This window comes from Bison bison, unplaced genomic scaffold (assembly GCF_000754665.1).
Source record: "Bison bison bison isolate TAMUID 2011002044 unplaced genomic scaffold, Bison_UMD1.0 scf7180017864063, whole genome shotgun sequence".
Classification (NCBI taxonomy): domain Eukaryota; kingdom Metazoa; phylum Chordata; class Mammalia; order Artiodactyla; family Bovidae; genus Bison; species Bison bison.
In genome coordinates this window covers 4,154,074-4,172,620 of record NW_011494635.1, presented here as the reverse complement: position 1 = coordinate 4,172,620, position 18,547 = coordinate 4,154,074, and the positions used below count along the sequence as shown (strand labels likewise).

Here is an 18,547-nt window from a genome sequence, read left to right as displayed (position 1 = left end):
TCTGGTAAAAAAGAAAAAAACTAGGGTGAAAGCAAATTCCCACAAAGTGTCTATGGTCCCACCTGTGCTGATGCACTTGCTGCGGCCCTGCTGCCCGTCCTCAGGGGCCTCAGGGAGTGGAGGCTCCCCAAGCACCTCCTGGGGACTGGATCTGCCAGGGCCTGGAGGTTCCAGTCCTGGAGGACCACTCAGGCAGGGAGGCCTTGCACAGGTGGGCACCAGGAGGAAGGCCTGCATCACGGAGGCCGGGGTCCCAGCACCCAGGATGGGCAGGGGCTGCTGTCTCCTCCAGGGGATCCTGAGCATCCTGCCTCATATGTCCTTTCCCTCGGCTGGCCCGTCTCCCTTCCTGCCCGATGCAGAGCTTCCCTGGACAGTCCCCGCCCAGGGAGACGGGCCTGGAGAATCTCAGGCAGGCTCTGTCCACCTGTCTCAGGTGGCCAGGAGGGCTGTGCCACCTCCAGGGTTCTTGCTTGGGAGGAAGAGAGGCTGTGAGCATGCCTTTCGAAAGTGCATCTCAGACCGCGAAGCTGAGGGAGACTAGTGCCTCGGGTAGGGCCCCAGGAGCTGGTCCTGGAGTGAGAATTCAAGTGCAGGCAGTTCACTGGGGAGGGGGTCCTGGGAGGCATTGTGGGCTGTGGGGTGTGAGGCTGGGGACCTGCCCCCATGGGTGCCCAGGTCTCAGACCGCATGGGAATCCCGAAGGCTATGGGGCCCCATGCATCAGCATGACCCCCAAGGGGCAAGGAACCTGGTTGAGGGCTGCTGAGTGGGGTGGTTCCCCAGCACCTCTGCCCATGGCTCCGAATCAGGCCTCTGTGCCCACACCACAGGTTGAGGGCCATGTGTGGTCGTCAGCAGGGCAGCTGGATGTTTGTTCCAGGCTCTTCCTCAGGGGCCAGTTGTACAGTAGCCCACCTTAGCCCTGATCCCTTCAGTTTATTCCAGGTTTGGGTGTCGTGGGTGGAGGGTGGGTGGTGGAGGGTCCCCCCAGAGCAGGTGGGAGTGGGAATCTGGAAGAGTTGAGCTTCCGGTGGCTTCTCTCCATTATAGCCACTCCTCCCAGGTTCTGAGCACGAAGTTCCCAGAGCAGATGGAACTTCACATTTGCTCAAGGATGGACTTTCTCCATCACACCCTTAAGCCTGGGACGTGTGGTGGTCTGGGCTGTGAGAGTCAGAGTGGGGAGGAAACTGACCATAAATTCCTGCATTTGACTCCGATAGCCCAGTGCAAGGTGGTTATTACCTTCAACCAAGGACTCCGGGGAGGGCGCGTGGTGCAGCTGAAGAAGATCGTGGACGAAGCCATAAAGGTCTGCCCATCCGTCCAGCATGTCCTGGTGGCTCACAGGACAGACAACAAGGTCCACATGGGGCATCTGGATGTTTCCCTTGAGCAGGTGAGTCTATCTTTTTTTGTATAGTTTGAGCAGAAGAGGTTGCCATTGGATTAACTGGGTCTTATCAGAGTGTAGTTCTCAATCTGGGTCCCCCAGAGGTGCCCAGTGTTCCTTTGTGTTATCTGATGGGCTTCCATCCTGGTGGGGAAGATGGAACTCAAAGTCCACAAACAGAGGGAAACACTTCACATAACGAAATGATAGGATCCATCCTTTAATCTGGCATTAACTAGGGCGGGCTAGATAAAGTGAACTCTGAGCCTGGTCTCCCAAGTCCTGCGGCTATGGGGGAGAGGAGGTCTCTGGGAGGCTGGGTGTGGGGCAAAGTCTCTATCCTAGATGGGCCATCTGGTCCTCTCCCTCACAGGAGATGGCCAAGGAGGAGCCGGTATGTGCCCCGGAGAGCATGGGCAGTGAGGATATACTCTTCCTCCTGTATACCTCGGGGAGCACCGGGAAGCCCAAGGGGCTCGTCCACACCCAGGCGGGTTACCTGCTCTACGCTGCCCTGACGCACCGGGTAAGGCACAACCCTGGGGTGATCTGGGGGAGGGGCCAAGGGAGGCTGGACTGGGGGGCCACAACTGCTGCTGTGTTCAAGAGCAGGGCCAGGAGTGCTGGCATCAGCGTGGTTGGAGGGGTGGGCTTATGGGGCAGTGTCTGTGCCTGTCAGAAGGGCCTGGGTCCCGCACGCATGTCTCCTGCTTGTCCTCAGCCCATCACATGTGTGCTGAGCCTTTGTGGGGCCTGCCATGCTGCTGGCACAGCTGCTTTCCGGCACTGGATGCCCTGGACACTCCAGCTTTCCTGGGCCCTTCTCCCATATGACTGCACTGGTGTAAGGATGAGTACATTGCTGTTATTTTTGAAAATGCTTTCTTCTGTTTAAGAGATCTTTTGGATCTGATTTTAAAAGAAAGTAAAACATTTTCATGGGCCTCTAAAGTACTGTGGCCTCTAGGCTCTGCTTACTGGGGCCTCAATTTAAAAGGAAAAAATTTTTTTAAAGATTTGCTTTTATGAGGAAACTTAAATTTAGTCCATGGAGATTGCATCCAGAGGGCCGTCCTTTAAGGATTATGAAGCAAATGATCTGGAACAGCTTTATTCCAGTAAATGCATTTAAAAATCAGTACTCATTTAAATATGAGTGGGTTGGTGGGGGGTTCTGGTTACTGTGCATCCCTGGTTGCCTTGGGGAGGAGCTGACCCTTTCAAGGGGTCAGGGACGAGCTCTCAGGATACTATCTGTGGACCTGACTTTCTCTGGCCAGAGGCAGAACTCAGCCCCTATCAGCGTGAGCAGCAGTGGAGCAGACTGGCCAGGTGACCCGGAAGCCCAGGTCTATCCAAGCAAGGCTTGGACACTGAGAGCACCCACAGTCTGGCTGAGGTCCAGGGCCCTGTCCCTTCAGTCACTGGGGGGCTTGGGGGAGTGCTATGCTGATCAGCCAGGTCAGTCACTTGGAGGCGGACCTCATGGATGAGTGTGGACTAGGAGCCAGTGCTGGAAGGCAGAGATGCGGCCTGTGAGTGCTGGCCACTCGTGGGCAGCTCTGAGGTTGTGGAAGTGAGGCAGAACAATAGATATGGCTAGAACCAGGCCAGGCAGATGAGGTATTACGTTTGACACTATCCATGTTAAAGCCCCTGTTGTCTGGCTGCTGGGTGACCGTGATCATCACGGAGCCGTTCTTGTCTGAAAGTCCCTTGCTCAGCTCTGGGGAGCGTGTTGCAAAGACTGAAACGTTGGGTAAGTCAGAACACTTTGGAAAATGCAACTACTGAGACTGAACACTAAGAAGTCGAAGAATGGGTCCAAGTGTTTCCCTATTTCCCTAATGCTAACGAAATTAGCACTAGGGGTTCCCTGGTGGCTCAGATCGGAGAAGGCAATGGCACCCCACTCCAGTACTCTTGCCTGGAAAATCCCATGGATGGAGGAGCCTGGTAGGCTGCGGTCCATGGGGTCCTGAAGAGTCGGACACGACTTCACTTTCACTTTTCACTTTCATGCATTGGAGAAGGAAATGGCAACCCATTCCAGTGTTCTTGCCTGGAGAATCCCAGAGATGGGGGAGCCTGGTGGGTTGTCGTCTATGGGGTCACATAGAGTTGGACACGACTGAAGTGACTTAGCAGTAGCAGGTGGCTCAGATGGAAAAGAATCTGAATGTGGGAGACCTGGGTTCAATTCCTGGGAAGATCCCCCTGGAGAGGGGAATGGTAACCCACTCCATTATTCTTGCCTGGAGAATTCCATGGACAGAGGAGTGTGGTGGGGTCTATGGGGTCACAAAGAATCGGATACAACTGAGTATGAACACGACTAACACACACACAGCATTAGGGAAGCTGTCAATGTGGTGAAACAGTCTTCATTTGTTTTCAAGTGTTACTAGGGCACTGTCTGCATGAGCAGAAGCAATGAGGATGCAAGGGCGGGACCATCTTTTGAATTTCTCTTCAGTTCAGTGAGGGCATTTTAAAGCATTAGGAATAGAAACTTTCAGCCTTTTGTATGTAAGCGTGTGTCTGTGAGTGTGCACATATGTGTGTGTCCGTGCATGTGCTGAAGGTGTTAGGACTGTTGGTTTCTTCAGGGAAAGGGAAGTTGAGTCTGCAAGGGTGGCGGGGATGTGAGCAGGCTTCAGGGATGTGAGTGGTGGTGTCGGGGTGTCTTGCTGGTCCTGGGCACCTGCTGTCCTTCCAAGAACGGCAAGGAGACAGAACACCAGTCTCTTGAAAGACGTGGCATGGTGGGTATGCATTGTATTAAAACCCTCTCAGTCTCAGGATGCTGTGGGCTTTGGGGTGTGGGTGTCCTGCTTCACTGGTGGAGCAGGAGTGCTGTTTCCTTGAGATTCAGCCTCTGCTCACAGCTCCGCAGGGTCCTGGCCAACTTGGGACCTCTGTGCTGTCTGGGAACTGCTGGGGGACCTCAGGGTGTGTCTGTGGCAGCAGGAGATGGGACTGCTCATCCAAAGGTTAAAAACCACCTTTACTGCAAAAGAGAACACAGACACAGGGACTTCTCTGGCGGTCCAGCAGTTCAGACTCCATGCTCCCAATGCAAGGGGTCCAGATTCAATCCCTGGTCAGGGAACGAGATCCTGTATGCCACAGCTAAAGATCCTGCAGTGAAGACTAAAGATCCTGCTTGCCACAACTAACACCTGGCCCAGCTAAATAAAACAAAAACACAGATACAGAAAACCGTCAAAATGAAATGTATGATTTCACAAATGATTGCTCAACAAACCCACTTCAGTCAAAAACAGGAATACCTCCGCCTGACATGGAAGCCCCTTCCTGGCCCACCTGATCAGAGTCCCCCCTTGCCCCTCGACATGCATCCTGGGTTTTATAGTGTCCCTGCCCTGGTTTCCTAGTTTTGTCACCCTAACGTGCATCCCTAGATACTGTAGCTTACTGTTGCCCACTGATTGTTGTTCAGTCACTCAGCTGTGTCCAACTTTGTGACCCCACGGACTGCAGCATGCCAGGCTTCCCCATCCTTCACTGTCTCCCGCACACTGGTAGTTGCGGGTAAGCCATGTTTACAGGTGGATTTTCCTCCATCCCTTCACTGCCTTAAACATTGTCCATCGTAGTGCCCGGCCCTGTGTCGCTCTTTCCCTTTGTCTCCTACAAATGGGCAGGTGGACCTGCAGACTGAGTCAGGCTCAGGTTTGACCCTTTGGCAAGAATAAGGAGATGGCCATATCTCAGGTTCTTAAAAGCTGATGATGCTTGATGTGTTTCTCGGTCAATTTGGCTTTTGTTTTTTTGCCCTTTTTAAAAGATTTTTAAAAATTATGGTGTAACTTAATACAGAAGAAAATGGCAACCCACTCCAGTAATCTTGATTGGGAAATCCCATGGACAAAGGAGCCTGGTGGGCTACAGTCCACGGGGTCACAAAAGTCAGATATGAGTTAGCGACTAAACCACTAAAGGCAGAGGTGCCCTTATCTTAGACACAGGACTGGATGGAGTTCGCCTGTGGGTACACACGTGGCTCCCACCTGTGTTAGGACACAGGCTTCTCCGGCTCCCCCAAGGCCCTGACTTCTGCCCCCCAACCCCACCTCAGGACCAGTGCTGGGTGGCTCCTGGCACATGGGTGGGCTTTGTGCTGGGCTCCTGGAGTGTCCTCTCTGGAGTCTGGCTCTCTCTGCTGTCCCCAGTGGCCGGATCCTCGCCGTGGCTGCTCTGCCACAGCTGGGCTCGGTGACAGGACACGCCCAGTGACGTGCAGGAACTGCTGCCAAGCTCCTGATAGCCCCTCCCCTGTCTCTGCAGCTTGTGTTTGACTACCGGCCAGGTGACGTCTTCGGCTGCGTGGCTGATATCGGCTGGATCACGGGACACAGCTATGTGGTGTACGGGCCCCTCTGCAATGGAGCGACCAGTGTCCTTTTTGAGAGCACTCCGGTTTACCCTGATGCGGGTGCGGGCTGCAGGAGGGGCCGGAAGAAGGAGCAGAGGTTTGGGGGGGTGTGGGGCGAGTGGTGGAGAGTCCCGATGACAAAGCTGCCGGGCCAGGCCAGGTGTGCAGAGGGGTCACACGAGCAGTGGAGGGGGTCTGACCTCTGAAGGCTTCAAGAGACCACCCACCCTAACGTCCCTCTCACCTCTGCGGCCACCTGACTGGATCCTGCCCTTCCTCGAAGCCCAGGCCAGTGGCCAGCCTCCTGGGTCCCCTGCTGCCTGTCCTTCGGGCCACTCGGGCAGTGTGACCTGGAGCCGCTGCCATGGAGTGGCATTCCTTTGAGGACCCCCGTCTTGCTCTCCTGGCATCTCCCTCCCTCATGCCACCGCGTCCTCCAGCATCTGTTCAAATGTGACTGGATGTTGGAAGTTGTACCGAGGCTGTCGCCCAGGCAGTCCACGGCAATGATAGCTCTGTGCCCAGAACTTTGGTCCCTTGCCTGGGTCCTCTCCAGCCTCCTGCAGAGGCCAGCTGAGCTCCTGGAAGACATGCAGGGGGCCTGGCTAGGGATGGGAGGCACGTCTCAGGTGGCCTCAGTGAGTTGGGGGTGATAGGGCCCGTGCGTCCTGTGTGTCACCGCTGCTCCAGGGAGCACTGGTCACCTCTGGAGGCTGTGTATGTCCTCCTGGATGTGGGTTCTGCATTGGTGCTACTTCACCGTAACATCCCTTTGACTGCTTTCCTTGCTGTGTCACGTGGGTCAGGACGTGGGCTGGCAGGCCCAGGGCCAGGCGATGGCTCTAGTCCCCCATGTGGGGTGTGCGGAGGTGGCGCACGGGGAGCCCCTCCCCTTCCAGCAGTGGTACAGAGTGGGTTTTGTGGACACTGCAGGTGTTTGTATACATCCAGCACATGGTAACGTGGGTCACCTCTGAGTGAGGCTCACGGAGGTGACATGACCCGGGGCCTCTCATAGGTCGGTACTGGGAGACGGTGCAGAGGCTGAAGATCAATCAGTTCTATGGCGCCCCGACAGCCTACCGGCTGCTGCTGAAGTTCGAGGACTCCTGGGTGAAGAAGTATGACCGCTCTTCTCTGCGGACCCTGGGCTCAGGTGAGCGGCTGCAGGCGCATGTGTGTTGGAGCTGCGCAGGCCTCTGGATGCTTCATCATGATGGCCGTGTCTGCGCTGAGTCCACTTGATGTGGCCACAGCCAGTAGAAAGCAGATGTCCTCCCTGGAAGCCCTTTCCTGGAGCCCACAGCCATGGAGGGACTGGAGTTCAGCATTGCGACCTTGTCTGTGCTCCATCTTCATTATGAAAACTCAGCAGTGTGGGAAGGTCAGGCCGGCCTGGTTCCCCGCGGCTGCCCGGGATTTTACCCGCTCTGTTCCTAGCACTGGCATCCGTGCCGTTCTGCCCTTGGGTGCGTTTCTCCAGGCAGGGACAGTGTTTCGAGATTAGAGGTTACCTTCGCTTGTATGGTAATTTGGATCCATGTCGCCAGGTCACGTGAGGGCGTTTTGGAAAGGTGACCTAGGTAACCTTGAGTTGAGGTGGTCCTGGGAGGGGGAAGGTTTCAGGCCTGTTCTCCCGTAGGGGATTTAGTTGCTAAGGAAGCAGTATCAGGTAATGAGGGAGATGTTGTTTGAGGGTCTGTGTGTCTCCCAGGCCTGGCAGACTCCTATGAGCCTCACTCTCTAAAGCCTGTGACCAGAGCCACTCTCTTGGACCAGGAGTGTGCCGAAACCCCCTGCCCCAGGGAGCCCTCACAGGCTAGCCGGGCCTCTAACGGGGCAGCTCAGCTGCATAACCAGTGCCAATAGCAGAGGCTTGTGTGGTATTCTGAGACCAGGGTATTGTCGAGGAAAATAGTCAGTAACCAGTGTATAATAAGAATTGTTGTTTAGTCACTCAGTCGTGTCCGACTCTTTGCGAGCGACTAATAAGAATAGAAGAGAGTTTTATTCAAGCCAAGCTGAGGAGGCTAGATCTGAGGAGCTGCTCCAGAGAAGTATGTTGTTGTTGCTAAGTCGCTTCAGTCATGTCCGACTCTGTGCGACCCCATAGACAGCAACCCACCAGGCTCCCCCGTCCCTGGGATTCTCCAGGCAAGAACACTGGAGTGGGTTGCCATTTCCTTCTCCAATGCATGAAAGTAAAAAGTGAAAGTGAAGTCGCTCAGTCGTGTCTGACTCTTAGCGACTCCATGGACTGCAGCCTACCAGGCTCCTCCATCCATGGGATTTTCCAGGCAAGAGTACTGGAGTGGGGTGCCATTGCTTTCTCTGCCAGAGAAGTATGGTTTTTAGCAATTCTATGTCTTATCAGAACAAAGTACATCAAACAAGTCAGGGATACATGCCTTCAAGGTTCTGAAGAAGCCCATCAGCACGTACACAGAGTCAATACAGCTGTGGCCCTGGGAGAAGAGTCTTATCATCAAAGGAGTCCCAGCGTCGGCATCCCAGGCAGGAGGCATTTATCTCTATCTCCTAAATTTCTGGTCAGTGATGCCCTTTCCCCTTTTCTTTAATGACTAAAGGAGATTACAGGGTCTGTTTGACAGGCCACAGACGGGCTGTCGTCAGCCTAAGTCCAAGTTAAATGGAATGTGAGCCAGAATGACTTTCCTGCACCTCGACATGTGGCTGCACTGGCAGAGGGGTGACCAGCACGGCGGCTCCTGCGCTGGGACCGCTCCGTGCTTTGGCCGGTGCTGGTCCATCAGGAAAGTGCCATGATTCACTTTGCCATTCTCTGCTCCATGGACCGTTTTTAGCTCCAGGCTGCAGGAACATCCTTGTCCATGTTTCCTTCTGGGGCTGGGCACTGGGAGTGGCCTTCTCATCACAGAATGAGTGTGTGTGGCTTTACTGGATTCTGCCAGCAGCAGGCCCCTAAAGCAGTTGCAGCAGGAGTGTCACTTCTAAACAGGAAGAGAGGGATTTCCCTAGTGGTCCTGTAGTTAGGACTCTGAGCTTCCACTGCAGGGGCATGGGTTCGGTCCCCTGTTGGGATGACCATAAACAAACAGGAAGAGAAATGCCTGCATCGCTCCTAAGCTGCACTCAGGTGGTGTATGTGCCGGTGTTTCCTCCACACTCTTGCCAGCCTCTTGGTTTTTGACCCTCTGATGGTGAAAATATCTCACTGTCATTTGTATTCTTCAGTGGCCATAAATAGGATGATCTCGCTACTTTCTCAAGTCTCCTGTGTGCCTTTCAGGACAACTAACAGAGCTGTTTTCCTCATGAAATGCGCTCCTTTGGTTTCAGCCCTGTTGAGTCTCTTAACACTTCTGTCTTGTGCGGTTGCAGTGGGAGAGCCGATCAACCACGAGGCCTGGGAATGGCTGCACAGGGTGGTGGGGGACGGCCGGTGCACACTGGTAGACACCTGGTGGCAGACAGGTGAGCCTGTCCTTGGGGGGAGGCTCAGCCCCATGGGCGCCTGGCGTTTGGGGAGAGGAGCTCGGGGTTGCTGCTGCTCTGCAGCTCTGACACCTGAGTGTGAAGGCTTCCCCGAGCCTCCTTTCCTCGTCTGTAAGGTGGGGTCTGGGTAGGCGTGGAGGGGGCGACACAGGAGCCCACGAGGGTCCCGTCCATGGCAGCCCACCTCCTGAACCCGGCACAACCCAGCCTGGGGCCTGCTGTTTAAGGGACCTTTAGTCTAGGATTAGATGCCAGTGGGAAAAGAAGTTTTATTTGCATTGTTTTGCTTTGATTTGCCCCTCTTTTCTGGGGTGTCTGACTTATCAGAATTTGGGGGCCAAGAGACCCCCACTGAAGTGGCTGAAGTCTCATCCTTCAAGAAGCCAGAAGGAGATGTTCCTGGTGGTGCAGGCCTCGTGGTTCAGAAAGGCCCTGGGTGTTCCCTGCAGCGGAGCCCTGGCATGCCTTCCCCTGCAGGCTGATGGATCCAGAGAAATGACCAGGGGCAGAACCCAGGCTGCTCTTCTCCACTCTGGGGTCCTTGCCCTGAGCACTTCTTTCCCTCTGTCCTCCTTTCCACTGCCCCCCTGTCCCCATGACACGGGCTGGGGACCTCAGCTCCTGGGGCTGCCCCAGGTGCGCGCGTTTCCACAGTGGAGGCACTGGCACTCCAGCCTGGTTTCTCCTCAGACAGAGGTCCTTTTGTCACTGGGGCCATTTCCTCGCCCCGGATGGCAGGTCCTCGCCTCCCTCTCTGGAGTGCACCCTTGTGTGCAGTGCAGACGCAGTGCCCATGTGATCTGGATGCACGTGTCAGTAGCCCCAGGCCCACCGGCGTTTCTTCTCACCCCCTGCAGAAACGGGGGGCATCTGCATCTCTCCGCGGCCCTCAGAGGAGGGGGCAGAGATCCTGCCCTGCATGGCGATGAGGCCCCTGTTTGGCATTGTTCCCGTTCTCATGGATGAGAAGGTGAATCACCCTGTCCATGCGCCCTGCCCAACCCCACTGCTTGTCCTGCCTCCCTGGCCCCCGCTGCCCTCTCCCCCTCACAAGGCACCCACTGCAGGGTCTCCTCTTAGAGGGGAAAGCCCCTCTGGGGTGCCTGTCCTGTTCTGCGTTGGGCCCAGCAGTTTGGAGAACAGGAGATGGTGACTCCTTCTGTCTCCTGGGTGTGCAGGGAAATGTCCTGGAGGGCGGAGACGTGTCTGGGGCTCTGTGCCTGTCCCAGGCCTGGCCGGGCATGGCCCGGACCATCTACGGAGACCACCAGCGATTCCTGGACGCCTACTTCGAGACCTACCCTGGTGAGCCTTTCCCTGCTGCTAGACAGTCTCAGAACTGTTTCCGAGGGGCCGGAGGTTATGTGAACTGTCCCTGTTTTCCCTCCCTCTGAGCTGGAAGTGGCCCCGCTCAGGGTCCTCCTGGAGGCTCAGGCTGTAGGCTCCCAGGAGAAGCACAAGGACGCCACCCTGGCAATGACGGTGGTGGCCCCAGGCCTTCCCTGTCTCCCTGTTGTCCTCCTGACTTGTGTAGTGTGGTTGGGCGGAAGTTTGCAAACACGTGTGCCGGTGGCAACTGATGCCCAGCAGTGGCAAGACGGTCAGAGACACTAATGGGGAAGCTGGAATGGGCTCCTTGCAGCTCCTGCTTCCAGGTTCAGCCTCCAGCCGTCTGGCAGCCGTTCTGCCCTTTACTGGCACCAGCGGGGCAGCACCTGGGGGGTGTCTCCCTGTGGAGTCTGCTGGGAGGGTTTTGGCACTTCCTCCTGTCCCTCGTGGAATGACGGGACCCCTACCGGTCCTGGCTGGGAGCTGGGGCCGACTCCCGCGCTGTGGTGCAGGCTACTACTTCACAGGAGACGGGGCTTACAGAACAGAGGAGGGCTACTACGAGATCACTGGGCGCATGGACGACGTTATCAACATCAGCGGCCACCGGCTGGGGACCGCGGAGATCGAGGACGCCATGGTGAGCACGGCCGCCGCTGGTCTGGGGGCTGAGTCTGAGTCAGTGCCTCACCTCTGCGTGTTCTGTCCTGCCCAGGCTGACCACCCCGCGGTGCCCGAGACCGCTGTCATTGGCTACCCGCATGACATCAAGGGAGAAGGTGCGTCCTCCACCCTCCGGCCCTGGGGGCGGGGCCTCTAGGAGGCGCGGACTCGTGGGCGGGGCCAGGGCTTTCTCTGGGGTCAGGCTGCTAGCTCACCCCTCCTTCAAGCTGGGGTTTGGGGGAGGGGGCTGAACAGCACGAATGGTAGAAAAAAGTCCGGATTCTGCAGCACCGCAGCTCCGCTGTCTGAGGGACACTCACTTGTGGCGAGCAGCCCTGACCTGTCGGCCCAGCCGAGCTCAGGGAGCTTCCTCCCGGTCCACAGGCCCCCCTGGCCGCCTTGCTAGGGATATGTGTGCAAGTGCCCCTCGCTGCCCGCATGTGGAAGGCCCAGACTCTCTGGGGGAGTCTGACCTGGGTTCCCCTGCACAGCGGTGGGCCAGGGAAGCGCAGAGCCCGTGACAGGACTGATCCTCACTGACACACTTTGTTTCAAAGCCTGCCGGTTTCTAAGTGGTGGGTCTGGGAAGGGGCAGGCTCATCTGAGTGCTGTAATGCCAGGTGGGCAGTGGCGACACTGGCCTGGCCTGACCAACTCTCCGTGCAGCTCTTCAGGACAGACGGAGCTCTCTGCCTGGAGCAGCCCAGGCACACTTCCTCTTGGGGTCCCAGCATCTCCAGCCTCCTGGCCATGTCTGCGTGCTGCTCTTCTATGAGTTACTCACTGTCTCTAAGCCAACCTTTAGGAAAACTGAACACTTATTAAGTGCTTTAAAAAAGCGTTTTCAGTTACCATGGAAGGACACACCCGTGAGGCAGTGTGAACACCAGTTCACACCTTGTGAACTGGCCGAGACTCAAGGTGGAGGGTGTCAGGGGTTGAAGGGATGAGACAGGACAAGTCCTCGTGTGTGTGTCTCAGGGCCCTTGGGCCGTGCCACGTTCCACCAGCCTCCCTTACCTCCTAGTGGCTCTGGGTGTTGCCTGCCAGGCTTTGGGAGAGAATTTGTGTATCAGCTATGGTTATGTGCATTTTCCTGATTTCTAACACATTTGAGCATTTGTCCCCTTGTAAAACATGAACAACAAAAACTGTGGATGTGTATTTTCCCCCACTCTCTCTGCACTTGACCTGATGGAGGGAGCTCCCCAGGTCTCGTGTGATTAGGACACAGACCTAGGGAGTGACCTAAGTCCCTGCCCTATGGGCTCACGTGCTGGAGGGGACCGGGGAGAAGGGAGAGGCAGCTGGATCGGTTCAGTGGGGTTCGTGGGCATCTCGATCAGGGGTGGGCTCGGGGCAGGCATAGGCAGGCCAGCGAGCAATATGGAGGCTACATGTGAAGGGAGCTGCGGTGGGAGGGGGCAGTGCAGGTTAGACTGTCCAAAGTGACGCTGGGACAGTGACCACTCACACAGAAATGGAGTTGGGTCCGTATGTAACATCGTAGTTAAGGAGGTCTCCTTGATCCTCGCTGGAGTACTGAAAACAAAAGCTGGTGTTTATGCTAAACTACTGGTTGCAATGACAACCCACTCCAGTACTCTTGCCTGGAAAATCCCATGAACAGAGGAGCCTGGTAGGCTACAGTCCATGGGGTCGCTAGGAGTCAGACACGACTGAGCAACTTCACTTTCACTTTTCACTTTCCTGCATTGGAGAAGGAAATGGCAACCCACTCCAGTGTTCTTGCCTGGAGAATCCCAGGGACGGGGGAGCCTGGTGGGCTGCCGTCTATGGGGTCGCACAGGGTCGGACAGGACTGAAGCGACTTAGCAGCAGTAGCAGCAGCAGCGCAGCTCAACAGAGCTTCCTGCCGAGCAAGCCATTCATCTGTGTTGTCCGCACAGTGGCTCCCAGCTGCATTTTACACTGAATTTGTGTTTAAATAGCTACGGGTCTGGTGCCCACAGGCTGGACACAGGTCCACAGACAAGTGCCCAGGGAGTGATTCCACGCCCAATGCATATGGTGGAAAGTGAGTCTCTGACAGCCCATGTCACGGCTGTGTCACAGGCGTAAGGATAGAGGTGAGTCACAGCTCCAGGGTCTCTCCACACATGTGTCCGCCACTCTGGGGCACTCAGAGGAGCCGCTGGAGTCACTTCCACCTTGAATGAAAATGGAAATGCACCTTCAGGGAGGCAGCTGTAGGGACCAGTGGCCATGGGCGCACGGGCCTCTGATCTAAAACCTCTTTGGACTTAACGGCGATTGTGTGAAACACGCTGCCCCGGAAGGTGGTTCGTGGTCTGAACCTCTGCTCTCCTTCCAGCTGCCTTCGCCTTCGTTGTGTTGAAAGATGATGTGGGTGATGTGGACGTGGTGGTGAAGGAGCTCCGGTCAGTGGTGGCCGACAAGATCGCCAAGTACGCAGTGCCCGATCAGGTCCTGGTGAGTGGACGCCCCCCAGGGGCCACTGGGCTGCTGCTTTTCAGCCTCCTTTCTGCTTGCTACCATTGAGAGGGTGGCAGCAGGAGGTGGGTGAGGGGGTGGCTGCTGCATCCTCAGAGTGGGGGAGGAGATACAGTATCACCGTGGACAGCGCCCGGGCACTTAGGCCTGGCTGGGCTGCAGAGGGTCAGGCATTGTAAATAGAGGGGCCTCGGTCCGGACCAGATGTCCCTGGGCTGGTGGGGAGATGCCACCAGAGTCTGCCTGGGAGCCTTTGCTGGGGTGGGTTTTTGGGGAGGACTGGGCCATCTTCTCAGCCCCGCTGGCTTTTCAATCCTTTCAATACCAGCCCACGGCCTTCTTTAGCTGGGAGTTAGGCCTCCGAGGCAGGAGGGCCCAGCCTCACTTGGTGCCATATGAGTCACACTGTGGGCCTGGTGACCAGAGCTTCACCTCGACTCCCTGTCGATGAACAAGTTTCTTTCTAAGGACCGGCCACTGTTATAGGCCCTTCATGTATTGCCCTTCATGTATTGCCTTGACATTGAATGCCTGTGGTTGGATAATATCAAATGCTAAATTTCAAACACTGAGCAAGATGACATTTTCCTCTCAAGCAGCTCCTACATCTTATGTTAGAAAAGCCAATTATGGTCCCAGCCAGGGGAGGAGACAAGGTGCCCCTTGAACACCTGGTTCTACTGTCACCCGAGAGCCCTCCCAGCTTAACTGGCGGGAGGAATGGGTGTCGGCAGTGAGGTCCACCAGGTATGGGTAGAGCCTCCACGGTGAAGATTCAGCTAACCCCCTGGCAGTGGATGGTTTCAGCTTTAGGTCCAGATGGAGGAGAACAAGGGCTTCCCAGGTAGAGCTAGTGATAAAGAACCCACGTGCCAATGCAGGAGATATAACAGATGCGGGTTCGATTCCTGAGTTGGGAAGATCCCCTGGAGGAGGGCACAGCAACCCACTCCAGTATTCTTGCCTGGAGCATCCCATGGACAGAGGAGCCTGGCGGGCTGTAGTCCATGGGGTCGCAAAGAGTCAAACACGACTAAAGTGACTTAGGATGCACACTTGGAGAATAAAACCGGAGGCCACAGCCCTGCCACTCTCTGTATGGGGGTGCTGAACCTCAGCCATTCCTATTGGGTCCTCGGGGAGGGGTGTCTTCCTCCAGGACACCCTCATCTCAGTACAGCTGGACACTGGCTGGGAGTCTGAGCACCACCTAAAGGCTAATGCTGCACCTTCCCTGCCAGGTAGTGAAGCGTCTTCCAAAAACTCGGTCTGGAAAAGTCATGCGGAGGCTCCTGAGGAAGATTGTCATGGGCCGAGCTCAGGACCTGGGGGACACCACCACCCTGGAGGACCCTGGCGTCATCACGGAGATCCTGAGTGCTTACCAGGAGTACAAAGACAAGCGGGGAGGTGCCAAGTGATGGCTCTGCTGAGACCAGGCCCCTAATGCGTGCTCCTAGAGCACAGCTCCCGAGTCGGCTTGTTCCTAGACACCCCAGCAGAACCCAGGCTGCCCTCCTCGAGAAGCCTGAAGTCCCTGCCTCCCCTCCTGGGGACCCACGACAGGTCCTCACCCAGGGCGAGCTTCCTCCCGCTTGTCCCGAATCTGGTTTCCTGGTGAAAAGTCCATCCCCCTGTCCCCTTGACAGCACAGGAAGGTGGAGCCCCTGTGTCTGCTCAGGTGGACTGGGAGCAAACAGCAGTCATGTTTCCTCCAGATGTTTCTAGAAACAAAAGGTGAAGATTTTATTTTTATACTTTTATATTTTAGAAGAAACATGGTGCCCACACACGTGCAGTGTGTGCTGTACTTGTACACACTCTTCTTAACAGTTATGAAAAGCTCCTTTTTTGCCTCCGCTCATGGGGAAGTGTGGCGGGCTGGAGGGTGCACTTTGGGTTACTGTTTGGCTTGTTGGAAATTTAAGTTGGAAATGTTTGTGCCTCTGTCTTAACACAGCTATCTTGAAACCTCTCAAGCCCACAGCATCTATTTTTGGTGTGTTTCCACTTCTCTTGGTTTGTGTGTGATGAAACCTAGCTGCTAGAAGCACCTGTGGGGATGAGTTCTGGTCGTGTGTGTGTGTGCAGGCTGTGGTCTGGGATGATTACCCTCCCCTGGCCTGGGACCCTCTTAGCTGCCAGTTGGTGTGCTCCACTCTTGGGGCTCTTCAGGGAAGCTGGGGACTCACTAATGCAACTGAAACTGGGTCCCTGCAAACCGCCCTACCTCCCTGCTCTGAGCCAGTCTTTCCCTTTGCCAATGTGCCTTGAGTCCTCTGGACTTAACAAAATGATGTGGACTGCTAGGCTGCAAAGGGTCTATTTATAGCCAAGTACATGAGGGCCCACTTGTGGATCAAGGGGAGGATGGCCTGCTGAGCTGGGTCCCGGAGAACAGGGAGGGCTGCCCCCACCCGGCCCTGTGCCCCACAGTGGGCGGTGCCCTGCAGGTGTACAGGTGTTCACAGGGCATTGGGTTGCTTAACATCTGCTGTGGCCATGCTGGGTGGCCAGGTGAGGATGGGTGGCCTCGGCTATAGCACATGGCTCTAACAAAACCACACACCTGCATCTGTGGCGTTTCACTGGACTTGGTTCATTATAGTCAGGGCACTACTTAGGAAATGACTTCGCTATAAACTGGGACAGTGACCAGGGCCTCAAAATGATCTGCAGGGCCGTTCAAATAAAGCTTTATTTTGTTCATTCTCTTCTTTTTGTGGTGATGTTTTCTGATTAAAAAAATAAACTGTTATTCTTGGTTGCTGAATATAATCCTTGGAACAAAACTGGAAGAGACCCATTCACTCAAAAAAGAAAACTTAAAAAATTCACTGTCTTCCTGGAGGAAGTACAACTCCAGGAACCTCACCTATCTTAGGCTGTTATCTGGCTAACTTGATGTGTCTCTAGACCACGGTGCTGGCCAATCACTAGTTACACATGTCTAGTTAGATATGTTAAAAAAAAAACAACTAAAAATGTAGTTTCTTGGTGCCCCCAGCCAATAATGCTCAGGTGCCACGTGGCTGGGAGCTACCAGGCTGGATGACACAAATCCCTTGTCAGCTGTGGGGGCTGATTTAGAGCACAGAGCTAGAGGGGGCAGAAGCCCACCCAGGCAGCACCCCCCACCCCACCCCGCCCTCTGCCGCCCAGAGATGGACAAGAGTTGTTTCCTTCGGTGGATGAGAGGCATGCTTCAGAGAAAGACACATCGAACGGGCGCCCTGAGAGGTGGGGATGAGAAATGCTTCTCAGAGCTGGAGCCCGGTGGCCCAGGGACAGTGTCCCTCCGGAGCCCCCGGGCGTGGGGAGGAGGCTGGGAGGATGCTGAATTTATGAAGGCGGCTCACCAGGGAAAGACCAGGATCTACCTCTGGCTGCCTGGGAAGTCCCAGCCACAGCAGTCTGGCCCCAGGCAGGGCAGTGGGAGAGGGTTACAGGCCAACTTTTAACAAGTCCAGTTGCCCAGCGTCCCCTTCTGGTAAAGCCACCCTGATTTCGGTCTCCTGGGGGCTTGTGACCATCATTCCCAGGGAAACCACGTACAAGCCTCTGTGTCCTTATCTTTTGAAGTAAAAGGCTGACTCAAGAGTTAATGATTGGGAAATGTGAAGATGTAGAAGCAAAGAATAGCTCTTGGGCTGTGACGGCAGAACTGAACTCTCAGTTCCTTGAAAGATATGGATAAACGTCTGACACACATTCCTAAGTTGTTTTTACAGGCAGTAGATCCCTTCTGCATGAAAACTGCTGATCCCAAGAACACAGACCCTAGACTGGTTGAAACCAGAAGGCTGATACTTGAAACTCCACCTTGATGCCAACCAACCTAACTCCATGAGCTGATCCTGCCCTGTCCTCTAAACACTATAACACCTCCGTACTCCCTCCAGGGGGGGTCACCTGGTCTTGAAGGCATTAGCCTACTCTGCCCCCCTTTGCCTGGCAAAGCAATAAAGCTACTCTTTCCTATTTCACCCAAAACTCAGACTCCGAGTTTCTACTTGGCTCTGGGAAATAGGCCAAGTTTCGGCAACACTGGCATCACAGTCTTTGGCTGTGTGATGCATCTGGCCTCTAAGAGAACTTGGAGAGAGCTCCAGCAGAGCCTGCCTGGGACGGAGTGCGGCACACTGTCCTGCCTAACTCAGCCCCAGGCTTTGCTCCCTGCATTACCTGTCAAGACTGACGAAGACCCGACTTGGAGCCACCAACAGCAGACAGCAGAGCGGAGATGGATGACTGATGGTGTGGAAGCAGAGCAGGGACCAGAAGGGACAGAAAGACCACTGTGCTGTGACGGCACGGCACATCCTGAGGTGACACAGGCACACCAGGACACATATGCTGGTCCCGGGTCACCCACAGTGGCTGCACTTGCGGAGCAGGAGTGGTAGTGTCAATTCTCACTCCACTGCCTCAGCCTGACTCTAGTGCAATTAATTCAAGTCCTCCCAGACTGACTCGCCCTCACCTCCAGCCCTCAAGATACCCCATGTCATTACAGAAATGCTTCCATGGGGCTTGCCTGGTGGTCCAGTGGTTAAGAGACTTGGCCTGCCATTGCAGAGGACATGGGTTTGATCCCTGGCCCAGGAAGATTCCATATGCTGTGGAGCAACTAAGCCCACATGCCACAACTGCACACACCTAGTGACGCGTGAGCACCGAGAGCCCATGCTCTGCAAGAGAGGCCAGCGCACCCCAACCAAGAGTGGCCCCATCTTGCTGCAACTAGAGAAAGCCAGAGAGTAGCAGTGAAGACCCAGCACGACCAAAAATAAATATGTGAGTTAAAA

General features: G+C 55.5%; 1 protein-coding gene across 1 annotated transcript in view; it reads left to right on the top strand.

Annotated features, from left to right (window-relative positions):
- The window catches only part of ACSS1 (acyl-CoA synthetase short-chain family member 1), a 36,853-nt gene extending 20,405 nt beyond the window's left edge, over window positions 1-16,448 (top strand). The window contains exons 4-14 of the mRNA XM_010836608.1: window positions 1,227-1,402; window positions 1,770-1,922; window positions 5,708-5,855; window positions 6,814-6,951; window positions 9,159-9,251; window positions 10,130-10,242; window positions 10,451-10,577; window positions 11,114-11,241; window positions 11,317-11,380; window positions 13,600-13,718; window positions 14,981-16,448. Of these exons, the coding sequence (XP_010834910.1) occupies window positions 1,227-1,402; window positions 1,770-1,922; window positions 5,708-5,855; window positions 6,814-6,951; window positions 9,159-9,251; window positions 10,130-10,242; window positions 10,451-10,577; window positions 11,114-11,241; window positions 11,317-11,380; window positions 13,600-13,718; window positions 14,981-15,160 (1,439 nt within the window). The 3' untranslated portion in view covers window positions 15,161-16,448. The remainder of the gene's footprint in view (window positions 1-1,226; window positions 1,403-1,769; window positions 1,923-5,707; window positions 5,856-6,813; window positions 6,952-9,158; window positions 9,252-10,129; window positions 10,243-10,450; window positions 10,578-11,113; window positions 11,242-11,316; window positions 11,381-13,599; window positions 13,719-14,980) is intronic.
- Window positions 16,449-18,547: the final 2,099 nt, after the last annotated feature.